At 45.0% G+C, this 14,854-nt stretch overlaps 1 protein-coding gene across 5 annotated transcripts in view; it reads left to right on the forward strand.

Moving 5' to 3' along the window:
• exoc4 (exocyst complex component 4) overlaps positions 1-14,854 on the forward strand; it is a 90,945-nt gene that overhangs the window by 24,893 nt on the left and 51,198 nt on the right. For 4 of the 5 annotated variants that reach the window (XM_076111340.1, XM_076111341.1, XM_076111342.1 and 1 more), the window contains exon 11: positions 8,735-8,831. In XM_076111340.1, the coding sequence (XP_075967455.1) occupies positions 8,735-8,831 (97 nt within the window). Of the gene's footprint in view, positions 1-8,734; positions 8,832-9,465; positions 14,319-14,854 lie in introns of those variants that run through there. The other variant, XM_076111343.1, reaches the window with a different exon arrangement.

A 14,854-nucleotide genomic window follows, 5' to 3' on the forward strand; every position in this document is an offset into this window, starting at 1 on the left:
TTGAAATGAATCTGTAATATCTGTAATGTATGTCTCTTGAGTGTTGTAAGGACTCGCCATATATCATTACACACATGCAGACAGCTACACAGGCGCTCGTCACATGCCTCGCATACACACAGGCAGACACACACGGGGGGGGGGGGGGGGGGACTTAATTGCTTGCCTTCTCCATCGAAGCACGCCTCGAACGCTTCAATTAATCCGATGCTTCATCTAAAGACTTTATTACGCCTCCATATGTAGCCACATCTGGAATATATTCGGGAACGTATGTAGTGAGACCGCCAGCCAGAGCACGTGTGAAGTGTTGATGTGTGCAGCAGTTCCTCAGCTGTCCGTCTGAATGTGTACGTGTAGTGTTTGTGTCCTCGGCAAATCACTACTCCAGGATCACAGAGCCCACATCCAGATTCAATCACGTTCCCTATGAATAAATTATGAGAATAACACTTTTTCCAGCAGTAGATGTGTTACCATTGCCCCCCCCCCCCCCCGCCATATTCCTCCACATGTCTCCCAAACACGCCCCCTGCTTTTTGATTGCCTCGCTATCGTGTGTGTGTGTGTGTGTAGGATGACTCTGGGTAACCCAGTGGTCACTTGGAATTTGAAGTGTGAATACATCCCAATAACCAATGCAGTCTTGCACAGAGTTAGTAATGCATTCACAGCCTCTTTAAATAATTTTTTAGTTATTCCTCTTTGTGTCGCAGCCGCTCTTTATGTTTATGCGATGCGGTTTTGCCCCGGATATGTGCGTAAACAAACGTACACACTTCAGACTTCCCCATTTCCCTGCAGGCACGTACATATAGACTCCCATTCCCAACTCTCTCCCACCTCTGACCTCGCTCGACTCCTAAGATGTATTCATAATCACCTCGGGTTCCAGTTCTATTTCACACGTTCCCTGTTTTCCTTTTCATATTCAAATGTCCTTGTTCTCGCCGTGTCGGGCGAACAAAAGGAGCCGTCTGGCTGAGTCCCGTACGCAAACAATATAGTTACAAACAGCTCCCTCTGCCCACACCTTTTATACCTAATGCTCAGTCTGAGGTACAGAAAAACAAGCCTGCGCTTTATTAGAGGCTTCTTGTTTATGTATAATAGCATCATGTTCCCGTGAGAGGAGGAGGAGGAGGAGGAGGAGGAAGAGAAAGAAGAGAAAGAAGAAGAGAGTGGCTGCTGGGAGGCGACCAGAAGTGGTGTTCCTTGTCAAGCTGATGTGTACACCTCGATGGGGAGGGGAGGGAGAAGAGGTGCAAATGGAAAAAATGTCTAGTGGGAGACGTGGGTGGAGGCGTTAGGTGGGATATCAGGGGTGGCAGATGTTAGCAGATGTTGATAGCCACGCTTTCACAGAAGTGTGTGCGTAAACAAATGATTTTTAGGACAAGTTCAGAATGGACATTTCAGAATGATGATGTGGCTTTTGAAGAGACATCACCCTCACCAACTGACCGCCCCAAATATCATTCAAATAGCCGCTCGATAAAACTAGCCACTGTGTTCGAGGACTAACCTCGTTCTACGCCAAAGAACCTCTTTCAGATGAGTTCATCGTGAAATCGCTAACTTGCCTTTTTAATTATTCCCTTTCCAATCATGAATTCTCTTCATGCGTCGTCAGAATTAAAGGATAATGGTTGCTCACTCATCTTGTCGGGTGATCAATACTTGACTTCCGCTGACCTTGCAATTATGATTTATTATATTCATAACGGAGCCTCAGATAGAGCTCAACTCTGTCGGTGAAGAAATCGATAACTATTAAAGGATTATGATGCTGGAATGTCGAAGACGCCTTTCTTTTCTCCTCTTGTTGCTTTATTGCTCCGTCAAGAGATGATTGGTGCTCGTCTTTCTTTGCTGGTGTTAAACTTCTCTTGTTCTTTGCCGTTTGGAGATTCAAATTTTAATATCGTTGTGTGTGTGTGTGTGAATGCGTAGGAGTCTCAACATGGAAGACTCAAAAACAGATCCGAAGCAAATTAAAGTAAATGTCAAATAAATAATTATTTGTCCAATATTTAGAATAACCTTATTAATTAACCTTGTTTTTCTCTTCCAAAACTCTGTTGAACAGATTGAAGTCAATAGGCGTAACCTCTATAAAGGAGGTAATAACTATTCACTAACTCTTCACAACCTTGTCATATGTTTTTAGCAATTTCTGAAACTGTCAGAGTTGAGAGAATTTAGGAAAATGTGTTTATAGAAATAGTGCAGGAACAATTTCTGAAACTTTAAGACACTACTGTTTTTCATGGACTTGTCTTACAGCACAAGGACAACTAAGAAAAGATGGACGAACATGTTAAATGTCGTCTCTATATCCTGAATACCCTCAGGTTCACCGTTCTTTAAGGGTGTCCTTTAATTGGCCCTTATTCCTCGTATAACATTACCCTTGAAGCTGAGTGATGTAGTAAAGCCACATCAATGACTGATGAGGGCTTTCATAGTGGCCAGATGTGTGTGTGTGTGTGTGTGTGTGTGTATGTGTGGACACTACATGAAGTATGCATGCCAAGTAATGTCATACATGACATGTCCGACATGCTGTAATTGACTAGCGTTGTAACCCGAGTCCATACCTGAGGCCTGTACCCTGCAGGAATGCCATTAGAAAGCGACATGTTTCCCCTCTCCTCGCTCCGGTGCCAGACCTTTTTATGAGTCGCTTTGTTCCAGCGGCGACATAACTGGCTTTGGAGATAAAATTGCAAGGTACCTCTGTTACCTGACAGGCTATTACTGTGAAAAGCCTTTATTTGTGTGTTCAGCATGAAAGCAAATATGGAGCAGCTCTGCATATTGTGGAACACACACACACACTTCTGCAGATGTCCTAGCTTACAGTATTTATTTTGTGTGTGTTAGCTTGGGCTCATCGTGTTCAATTTGCTCGTACATAGATTTCAGCAAGGTTGATTGGTTCAAACATTAGAGATATGATCCCCCCCCCCCCCCCCCCCTCCCTTCTCTTCAAAGACGCACACGCAGATGTAAATGCAGTGTTGGACTTTCATCTGCGGTGGGACCAGCGGTTGGATTACAGTAACTCTGGTGCTGAAATTACAAGCGGTGTGGAAAATGCACTAAGTTGCCAGCATTTGACTCGATCTCAATTGGGCATGAAATGTTAAAACAAAAGCTTCAAAATACAGCAGTGCACTGTACCAGTAATATGATTATCACACTTGCTGCCGTGCGCTTTCAGACCTTATAAAACAAAGCGTCTTCTACAGAATTGATGGCAGTACATTGCACACTGTTTTTCAGTTCATTAAGTAGTTGCGGCTCCTCCACTTCAAGACAAAATGTGAATCACAGATGATTATCCAAAACACAAGCCAGCAACACCTGCTGGAGCCCGAGGAGTGAATCTCGACGTCACTCAAAATGAGTCCTGCATTAACCAAAGCACATCCACATTAGACACTGCACGCGTGTCTCCTCCAGTTATTCCGTCGGTGCAGTGATGGCCTTGCACCTGAAATAGTTTAGAGAGGAGAAAGCTGATTCTGAACCTCAGATATGGCCGATGTCTGCAAGCTATAGGGAAGCATATTGTTGCATAATCAAAATGTAAACTTTTTAGGAAGAAACTCGTTATCTCACTACGACCGTCTGAGATAACAACCTAAATATAGGAGTTCTGGGATCAGACTTTAAACGCAGTAAGAAAGAATAGGAATGATGGGGGGGGGGGGGGACGCAGAGGACAACAGGAGGAGACTGGAACAAGGTTGTAATAGTTTACACAGTGCCGACGTTTAATCAGAGAGGAAGAGCTCGGTGTATCTTCTCCGACCTGAGGCTAATTCTAATCAGCATCGGTGTTGTCATTGTTGGCTGCTTCGGCTGTCACCTCTGTGTTTACTTTTAATCTCGGACCTGCTGATTGGAGAAGATGGAGGGATGAACAAATACAAAAAAGGGAGCGAGCGAGTGAGGGAAGCATGGAAGGAAGGATGGAAGAAGGGCATGTGGGACACGAGGCTGGCACCTGCACAGTGGCAGCTTCACTGGGAGCCAGACAGATAAACACCCACCTCCTTGCTTTCCCAGCATGCAACGGGTTCTTGCGGGTAAAGAAAAGGGTGTGCAATGTGCTGCCTGGTTCCCCGCTGGGTCCAATCAAAGATGTGATGACACTCGGTTCTCTGGCCGATTAGTTCTCCTGGTCTTTATCCACTCGCGTGCACACTCGCGTGCATGTACTCGATCACTCCGACGCAACTCTTTGTTGTGGTTGACAGATTCAAGAGACCCTGGCGGAAAAAAAAAGAGTGTTTTTGAACCCTTCATGATTAGAGTGAGCGGGGTGATTAGTAGAAAATGTCCCGTGACTTGACAGGATGAGTCTTCATGTCTCAAAAGAGACATTCTGCTACCGGAGTGCATTATTGTCATACCACCACTGAGACATGTGCATCCATTAAACCCAAGACCACGGAGACACATTGTGTGCCACAGTGAGGCTTTTAATAATTAATCCAACTCAATTCACACCTGAATTTATTTATGCTATTATTTATTTAGAACGTTTATTCTCGACTAAGGAACGGATTCGGTCCCCTGGTTGGCGGTGCAGCAGACGCCGTCCCATCAAATTAATTTTAATAATAGAAGGCTCTCATTAAGACCCGATCAGACATGGAGACGGTCTGAGTGGGATGGGATGCCCGGAATTGACCAGAGAGTCATACATTATTGACACGGAAATCGTTCTTATTAGATTGGCAGGTTTCATCTCGGTGAATATGCAGCCGACTGCACACACACACACACACACGCGCTTAAATATATCTGAATTGTACACGAAGGATATTACCTGAATTGATCGTTCCCAAACTAATTTTTCTAGCGTAACGGCTCCGGACAAATGAGGCCATTGGAGTTGAAAATTGGATTATTATATATGTTGCTTTCTGTTTGCACAGTTCAGCATGAAATGTGCAGTGCTGGCTAACGGCACAGATTAGACGCCTCAATCAAAGGAAGAGCACTGCCTCTACTTTCTTCAATTACTGTGGAGAGGTGCAGATGTTGTAGCATCCCACCCATCAAATTTAAACTCTGTATTTTGATGTTTCATTCTGCTCATGCTTTCTTGACCAGCACAGCAAGTTGTTTTCACCTTAGCGAGCCGACGTCGTGTGAGTGTGTGGACATGATTGCGCCTCAACTCCACCAATCACACAGCTGCCCTCCCGCCGGTCCCAATCAGAGACCAGCTGGAGCGTCTTTGATGGTCTTCGGTTGACATGAACACAAACCCAGATCAGGACGCTGGCCATACATGCGAGGTTACAAGTGGGTTCACCTGCATGCATGGCGAAGCCTATTGTATTAAGACATATAAATAAACTCAGTTTATATACATTTAGGATTTTTATATTATATATATATATATATATATATATATATATTCTGAACCTGAACCTGTTGCTCTATATGTGGTATTACATATATACACGTAAGTCTTTGGACTTCTGTTCCTTTCTCCATACAGGCGCACTCATTTGGATTGCGGACACAGAAAGATATTCAAACCACTTGTAAATTAGGGATTATGCCTGTCCGGATTTCCTCCTCTCGCTCTCTCTCTGACACACTCTCAGATGCATACAGAAACACTCCGGTCCCAGGAGACGCTGGAGTGTGTTAAAGAAGGCATCGCACGTTCGCTCGTTCCCCCGCCTAAATCTGGGCAGGGCCGGAATTCATCTCAGGATCAAACCGGTTTCTCATCAAACCCATGAAAGTGTAGCTAATGCAATTTCACTAAGTCACTGCCCGACTTGATTACATGTGGGCTGGGGAGCCCATGCTACGGCACCACAGGGGGCTGGATGGGTGTCACTGTGTGTGTGTGTGTCAGCATATGGCATCTGTGTAGTTTGGGTTGATCCATTTGTTTTAGGTTCTCTCTCTCTGTGTGTGTGTTTTAAAGCCATTGAGCCGTACATGTATACATATCTGTAGCTGTCAGTCTGTACCCCTTAAGTCCATGGGTGTTTTTATCTGCCGAGGTGAGTGTGTTGCAGCCGGTGCGGTGGTCCTCGAGGGGGATTTCAGGCAGATTTGGCCACATTAGAATGTGTCGCTTCTTCCTTTCCAGCTTTCAGTTGCCGTCCCACTGAGCACCACACCTCCGCACACCCCTCCCACTAATCCTGGATCAGACCCCCCACACACACACACACACACACACACACACACACACTCTCTCTCCTCCAAAGAGCACTAACCAATACTCGCGCACACGCGTGCAAACGCACAAGCTCTCGCAAACTAAAATGGCACTTTTACACATTATTTGGAGAGGCGGCTGGCAGCGGTTTGGTGGCATCCTGACCTGAAACCGGAGCCACCCTGTCACGTCTAGACAACTCCGAAAAGTCCCATGCATATTAATGCTGGCCTATTTAATATTCATCAGTGCTATGCCCTGTTGGCAGCTGGTCCCAGACCCCACGGATCAATGGGGCCTCTTCCTCGCTCCTTTGTCTGACACGGATGCAGATGTTTAGAGCATGAAATTAAATTGGTCACCGTCATCGGGAATACATACATGGTAGTCAATTTGGTGTGTGTGTGTGTGTGTGCGCGCGTGTGTGTGTTTGTTTGTTTGTTTGTGTGTAGTTGCCAGTTAGACGTGGTTCCTGGAGCAGACGGGTAACGCTAACTTCCCCAGAGTCTGTGACATGTTGATGTTATTCATGGGAACTTGCAGGTTGAAGACGAGAAAACAAAAGTTTTGCGCGCTCTTTCCACGTTGATGGTTAGCGATGATAGAGAGAGAGAGAGATGGAGAACGTGAGGGAGAGAGAGGGAGGATGAGCAGGGGAGAATGCGTTCGGCGGCAGCTTTGTTTAGGAGCCCGTAATTGAGTCTTAATTGAATTGGCACCAAAGGAAGGATGAATGGATGGAGATCCGGAGAAAGAGAGTTTGAGTGAATTGGATCTCATCTCCGTCTCCACTTAGCAGCGTGAAGGTGGACTAACCGTGCAGGCAACAGATCAGAATCACAAAACCCTTGATTTGGAAGTTTTTGGGATAGATTGAAAGCTTCCCTTATCATTTTAATAAAAAAAAAAATACGGAGAGTGCTGTGTCCCATACTTCTCAAAAGAAACTTGTTCCATTAGAAATGTACTACGGAGCCCGGCGCAGGGAACAATGGGTCGATATGCATTTGAATGCAGGGCTGGGCTGGCAGCGCAGGTTAATGCGGGAAAGGCTTTCGCACGCTAGGCGAAGTGCCTTTGTGTTATATCACACGAGCTTTGCGAGGTCGCATTGGACATGGAAATGAAACAGAAGCAAACAGCCGAGCAGGGCTTTGTGTCGAGCTGAAGTCTCCCCATTCCTGAACACACACACACACACACACACACACACACACACACACAGCCATACCTATTTCAAAACCCGATCGAAGTAGCTTGGATCGCCGTCTCGTTTGATTTCGGTCCAGTTTTTTTTTTTCCCCCACTTAACTTACTCTGTTCACTCGACACCACTGCTCTCCTCATTTCGATTGAACACACTCGCTCCACAGGAAAGTGCAGTCAGCAAGTTGATGGTATTATTCTTACAGAGACTTAAATCTTGTCGGCAAACTTTTTCCTAAAGGTTTCCTCACACACACACACATACACACACACACACACACACACACACACACACACACACGGAGCTCAATTGGGAATGTATCCGACTCCCGAGGTTTTTGAATCTCGACGGTTATTTATTGCATTGTCTGTTTTTTTTCCGGCCTCATGGATGTATTGTTACCGAGTGCCGTGGGACTTCACCATCCACCTAAATCCAGAAATTGTAATTTAAAACATTTCCTCTACTGCATAAAGGCAGGAATGCTGCTCTCCTTCTCCTTTTCTCAATCATCAACGGACAATACAGAAACATCAGCGTGTGCAGTCATGCATAGTCTACACACACACACACACACACACACACACACACACACAGACAGACAATCCTTTTTGCTTTGCAGTTACCTGTATTGACAACGAAGCGCAATTTCTTCTCCATCAATTCTATTGATTACTTCAGGATGAGTGGAGGTAATGAGCTTCGGTGTTCTCTCTCTCTCTCTCTCTCCCCTGTGATCTCCTCCCCTCTCTGCGGCCCCCTCCGCTCAGTGTCCGACCCCCCCCCCCCCCCATTCCTCTGTGAGCACGTTACATGGCAATGATTTTCTGATTAACCCCGTTAGCTGTGGGCTTCACCCACGCAGTGACGCAGGGGCGTGGAGGAGTGCGAGCATGCGGGACACGTTTGGGTTTGTGATGGAGAGCCGCACTGATTGAGTGATGGATTTATTGGGGATGAAGTCGTACGCCTGTACCGATTTGAACATTTAAATACTTGAGAATGTCTCAGAATAATTTAATATGTATTAAGATTCCATTGATTAATGGAGGGAACATAATTGTTACATTCCCCGTTCAGGGAGATCACAGTTCAGGGTCAGCACTCTTGGGGTTGGTTGGGATCTGGTGTCTTGTTAAAGGACTCAGCACGATGATGACTGCTGAGTTTCGGGTGGGCTGTTTTCGAAAGCACATCTTCAGATCCTCCTCTAGTCATGTAAATGTCGTCCTACATATGATTCACACGTTTACATTTTACACACCGCATGTAGAGATGTCTATTCTGTCACGTTTGGTCAAGTCCTGTCTTCTCTGTTCTAGGCGGTGCTGATGACAACCTGATTGAAGGGGGAGAAATGAAGTTTGTGTGCAAACCGGGAGCGAGGAACATCACCGTCATCTTCCAGCCGCTTCTCAGGTACGGCGCCGAGCGACACGCCAAAACACCTAGCCGGGAATTGATTGGGATGTGCACTTGGAACACGTGTTTGTAGTTTTATTGGGAATGTGATCAGCGACCCAGAACAGCAAGTCTATAATGAGACACCACCTGCTGTGTGAGTAAGTGCTGAGAAGGTGTACTCGTACTCCTTTCAAACAAGGCGTTACTGTTCATTCTACAGGAGAAGTAGGAATAGATTTCCAATTCTTCAAAGCGATCGATGATGTTATGATTATAACTTCAGGAGATTGTGATGTAGGACACTACTGCTAAACCTAATCAGATCAGATTAAAATAAAGTTAAAGAATGACCAAACTTGCTTTTTTTTTTTGACTGGAACAATTAGGTCAGGATTCCATTAACTTTACGAGATGTGTGTGAAAGTGCCACTAGCGTCATACTGGTCCGTCGGAGAGCTATGACCAAGTCACTCAAGACATATGAAGGCTGGGACGTGACTCAATACCAGTAGAATATCAAACTAATTACATTACATGGCCTCTTAGTGACCATTTATTGATTTCAACCTTTTGAACATTTAGTAGGATATCGTAAATCAAACATGATGTAATATACTGTTCCTTTGGTTCCCAATGTTTGGTTTGATAGCGTCCAGGAATACAGATCGACTTCCATCCTCGCTTTTATTTCCCATTAAATGTGAGTATTGTGAAGGGATGTCTTTGTGGTAATTTTCTGTACGTCTGGTAGTTTTCTATACAGCGCTGTGGTCCCAGGCGAGTTGTGTAAATCTAATAGGGAGGCAATTTAATTGAATTGGCCTCCATGCAGTGATGCATTACCTTTTAGGATCCATTAAAGACGTTTCCTACTTCCACACTGGTGCTTGGCTTACATTTCCACAATCTTAACATCCCGGTGCATAGTTTTAATGCCGAGGCAGGATAAGCGTTCCTGTAGCCCCTAAATATGAATGTTCCAATGTTTTGACGATAGAAGTATCTTGAACACTCGCCAGCGGAGAGATATAGCTTCACACGGGCCATCTGGGCTCCACTCTTTGAAGTTGAACGTCGTACTCTGTGAATACCGACACACTTTGAAAAGAACAGCCAATACAGACGGATGTTTGCTTGGAATGTGTTCAGGTGTACTGGCAAATCAATGATACATACACCCTGACCACTAAACGTTGGACTGGCTGCTAAACAATGTGGAATCGCAGAGAATCAGCCGGTTGATTTAGTGAAGCTAGACTGCTCTTCATTAATGCTCCTCATCACATCACCACTAACCTAAGCTGTACTGTCAGCTGTTACCTTTTCTTTGATTGATGCTCTCTGACAGCAACATACTGGTTTAAGAGAGAGTACGGACTGTCAATGTTGGTACATATGATGAAAACTCCCTTTTTGTGCACGCACATTTTGGGTATCTGGAGTGTCTAAAATAAGACAACCCAGTCTGTGTTCTGTGGGCTGCCTGCATCAGAAAACATGTGGTTCAACAAACCAATCAGATTTGGCTCCCACATCTTTCTCCCAGCCCCTCCCTCTCTCTCCCACTTTCATTCTCTCTCTGAGACACACATCCTGTTCACTGTGGGTCTGGCCAAGCTTTTGTCTGAACAAATGACCAAAAATACAACGGTGACTAGCTTTCTGCCTACCTCTTCCATGTTGTCTGTAATGGTTCATATCAATCACAGCAAACTGCCTCGCACACAGGGCCCTCTCTCCCTCTCTCCCTCCCTCCCTCCCTCCCTCTGACTTGCCCTCTCCAGACTTGTAGTGCCAATGGAGCGCTGTTTCTTGCAGATGGTTTTCTAATGGCAAAGCTCTGGCACTCCGCTGATGGATCACTACACCTCCTGCAGCCAGCCATGCAACTCATGGCGGCCTTAATGACGGAAGCAGCACAGGAAATCAGTGGCGTGTGTGGCAATGTGTGGGCATAGGAGAGAACAGGGTCTTAATGTTTGACTGTTCTCTCCTCCTAAGCCAGGTGTACTTTATATTGTTCTTGTGTGTCTGTTTGAACAATCTTTATTCATATCTGGTTTCCAAAGAACCCCGACATCTGCGTATCCACCCTCTGAAATGTTATTATGATGATGAATTTTAACTTCCAGGGGCTACTGAGTCAGGTACGATTTCAGTGCAATATTGTGTTGCCATGTTGATGGCCACGTAATGACCAATCGAATCACCTAAGGGGCTTCTATACCAATCTAACCTTACTTTGATGTTTGGCATTCAGTCAAAGGTAAATGTAAGGCTAACCTTCGTATTTCATTCTGCTTGTGCGATTGCATTTTTATCTTTCGCCTTACTGCACATCACATTCTGTTGCAGCATAACCTCATTTCCTTGTGGGAATTACCATTTCATTTCATGTCGGACTGTATCAAATACTCCATTCATGGTTCAGATGCTGCTGCATGTGGTCGGCTTGTAATTAGGAGCAGCACCAACTGCATACCCGTGATCGTAGTAGTTAACATACAGGGTGCCAGCTCCGTTCCCGTGAGCTGTATCTGTATTCTCGGCAACAGATCGTGTGCGTTCTGCCACCGGGGCTCAACCAAGGCTGTAGGTTTGTTACCTACTCTGTTCGGACAGACTGCCCGGAAGCAGCCGGAGAGTGAACAGTGATCAGAATTGCATATCTGCATCTGTGATCCAGAATATGTTGGGAGGGATTATCTTTCCCACCTGGTCTTGGACGGCCTCGGGCTCCCCCAGGAGGAGCCGGAGGAGGTGGCTGGGGAGGAGGACATCTGTCTCACCTCGGTTAGCCTGCTGCCACTACACTCCCTGGCCAAATGCCAGAAACAGGCTGGTGTGGAAGGGATTCTTCTAATCTACTTATCGCTAATGTTTGCCTCTCTGTCCATATATTCTAAAGCAATTGCAATCAGTGTGTATTTGGCTTTCCCTTCTAGTCATACTGTGAGTTAGCCATGTCAAAATATAGGTTTGATGTATTGAAATAACAGTATTTGTGTCTAAGGCCGCTAAAACCTTACGTGTGAGTCGTGTGTGTATTTTGTCGGTGTGTGTGGCGACATCTCTTCCAAAGTGGACCGTATGACCTCAAGGTTGACGAAACATTCTCCCCCCCATGTGAGTTGTAAGCTGAGCAGTGTTGGGTTGAGTTGGTTCTGCCGCCACAAGTGCAGCAATCCAACCTGTCGCGTCAGAGCGTATGTCTCTTAAGACTCGCACACTAATATGGGGGCAGCAGAGTGTTTGTGCATACAGCAGCCAATTTGGTTTGACTTGTGGGGGTGTCCTGCTGACATTTGGGTGGCATTTACACCCCTTGCTCCGGACGAGGTTGGCATTTTAAAAAGCTTCAGGAGGCCCCTAATCCCTCCCTGTTCTCCGTCCACAGGATGACCAAGCGTGCCCATGCCTGTAGATAGTCTGCTATATTTAGGTCTGTGTGTGTGCAGGTAAAGCCTAAAGTCAAGCAGAGTTGCTGTGTTGCCATATCTCAGTTAATTAGCAACTCAGATGTTATCGTGATTGATAGGATGGCCAGATCTCTGAAAATAGTTTAAATGAGTGACTCAAAGGCCTGAACTTGCTTGCTGAAGGGCTTCATGTAATAGTATCGCACTCATGCTTGGCTGATTTCCATTCCATTTAATTCTGCTTTTAATCTCGCTGCTTTCTAATTACTAGTTCTGACTCCAAATAGATTTTTTTGGGGACCTGCGGGGATGATTGGGTTGAAAGTTTCAAATGATTCCCCGCGTCTCATTCAGGATTTGACTCATTGCCCCTCTGTATATGTGAGTGTTCTCGCCGTCTGTGCATTTGTGTGTTAAAACATAAAAGAACTTTAGAACGATCGTGCTGGTCTTCAGATCAGCCTGGTCGGTGTACCAGATTGAACGCTTTACTCCCTCACAGTGCTCTCCGAATGCACTCGCAGCATTAGCTTATTAAAAAGTGCTCATGGTGATGTGCAGACACTCGAACTCATACAAGGTCTACTCAGAGTTGGTTCCGCTGTAAGTGTCCGCGGTCCAGAGAAAAGAGTCAGAAGGGTCGGATGCTGACGGAGAGCGCTCGGGGGAAGGACAGAGGAACTAGCAATGAAGGCCGAGGAGCGGATAGAAGGTTAGATGACAGGAAGAGGACAGAAGGGCTCTGCCTCCCACCGCTGTGGCCTGTGGCGAAAAGGAAAACACACCATGATTCTGCACTAATTTCACACTCTCATTAACTCCCCTCCTGAGCAGCACACACAGACCACGAGCAGGAGTTAGAGGTGACATGGAGTATCTTTAAAGAAGTTATTAAAAAAAGTTCTTTTTTGACATTTCTCAAATTCTTTCCCTTCTCAAACACAAAATGTCTTTGCTGAGCCAAGTGTCATTATTTTAGTTGTGGAGTCACGTATACCGTGCAAATCAAATACACTCACTAATTCATTAAGGGGAACACGTCCAGCGTTAACGGATCATCATGAAGTTGTGTTACGATCTTGCGGCATCATTGACCGTAAACCCAATTAATTGCAAAAGCCAGAAGGTGCCGTGATTTGTCCCGCCACAGACGCAGGCACTTATTATGATAGCCGAGCTATCTGCATGTATATCTGTGTTTTAGTGTTCAGTAATGACGAGCAGACAGAGGAAAAAAAACAAGTGTGTTTATTGCTTTCTCTGCAGCAGTCTTGCTGCAGTAGGCGCTGTCCATACGCTCCCTGCTGCTAAAATGAAAATGGCACCCATTACTCTGGTATTTATGATCCATATAAGTCCCGCAATTACACAGTCTTTTTATGATGTTGATCCACTACGGAGTTAATCGGGCAGCAGGAACGACCTCGCTCCCAGTACGAGCAAACGACCTAAAGCACAGATCAAAATTCTTCTTTTAACACGTCCCAGCGACGAGATCTGTTTGATCAAAGAGTCATTGTTGTGATCATTTCATGACGATACCTTGTTATCCTGTGTATGACCCAGCCTTTGCAAATCCCCACTGTGGCAGATGTGAAAATGGCAAAAATGTATTTGTGGTTAAACCCTAAACTTCATTTAGTCGGGCAGCGGCTCGTTAATTACTGGTGAAGACCACAGTCTGCCTTCAACAATAACATCTGAAGTCGGCCTCAAAGAGGCGTCTGCGCTCAGGCTATTAACATGCTGCATGGCCGTCTTGTCTTCAGTCTCGCTCGCTCACACGTACGTGCACACGTACCGCTTTGCTCCGGCAGCCCTTTCCTCACTCGTTCTGGAGGGTTTTCCCTCGGTAAATAGCGCCCCCTCCCCATCCCTCCCTTTCTAACCCGCACCCCATTAAAAAAAAACTGTGAGCATAGTTGGGAATCGGGCGGAGAGAAGATTTTACACCGGAAAGGTCAGAGACGGAGAGAGAGATAAAGAAGGTAGAAGAAAAGAAACCAACAACAGAGAGACGAGAGCAGATGGAAGGGAATGAAAGGAAAACACAGAGGAAGAGATGATGAAAAAAAAGAGGAAACAGACAGACAGGTGGGATGAGAGTAGAGAGATACATCTGAGGAAGAAGGAAGTGCAGAGGAATAGAGAGGCTCTCAGATTGCATGTATGGCTTGCTTTGGATTCAAGTTGTTTGCCGTATGTGCACATATATATATATATATATATATATATATATATATATATATATATATATATATATATATATATATATATATATATATATATATATATATATATATATATATATATATATATATATATATATATATATATATATATATATATATATATATATATATATATATATATATATATATATATATATATATATATATATCTCTACCCTTCATACATCTGCAATATGCCACACATGGGGAGAAAACGACAAGAGGATGGCCAGACACGAGACTACTGAGCAGTGAGGTGTAACCTGGAGCTATCGGACAGAAAGACATCCGCCTTCATCCTTTCTTTCAGTAACGTCTGCATACGTTTGTCTAACTATGGTGCTCAGGTTGCTTATGTAGTCCCTACTGTGTTTGACCCATCTACGTC

This window comes from Anarhichas minor, unplaced genomic scaffold, assembly GCF_050575085.1.
Source record: "Anarhichas minor isolate MPS153535 unplaced genomic scaffold, ASM5057508v1 ptg000045l, whole genome shotgun sequence".
Taxonomy (NCBI): Eukaryota; Metazoa; Chordata; class Actinopteri; order Perciformes; family Anarhichadidae; genus Anarhichas; species Anarhichas minor.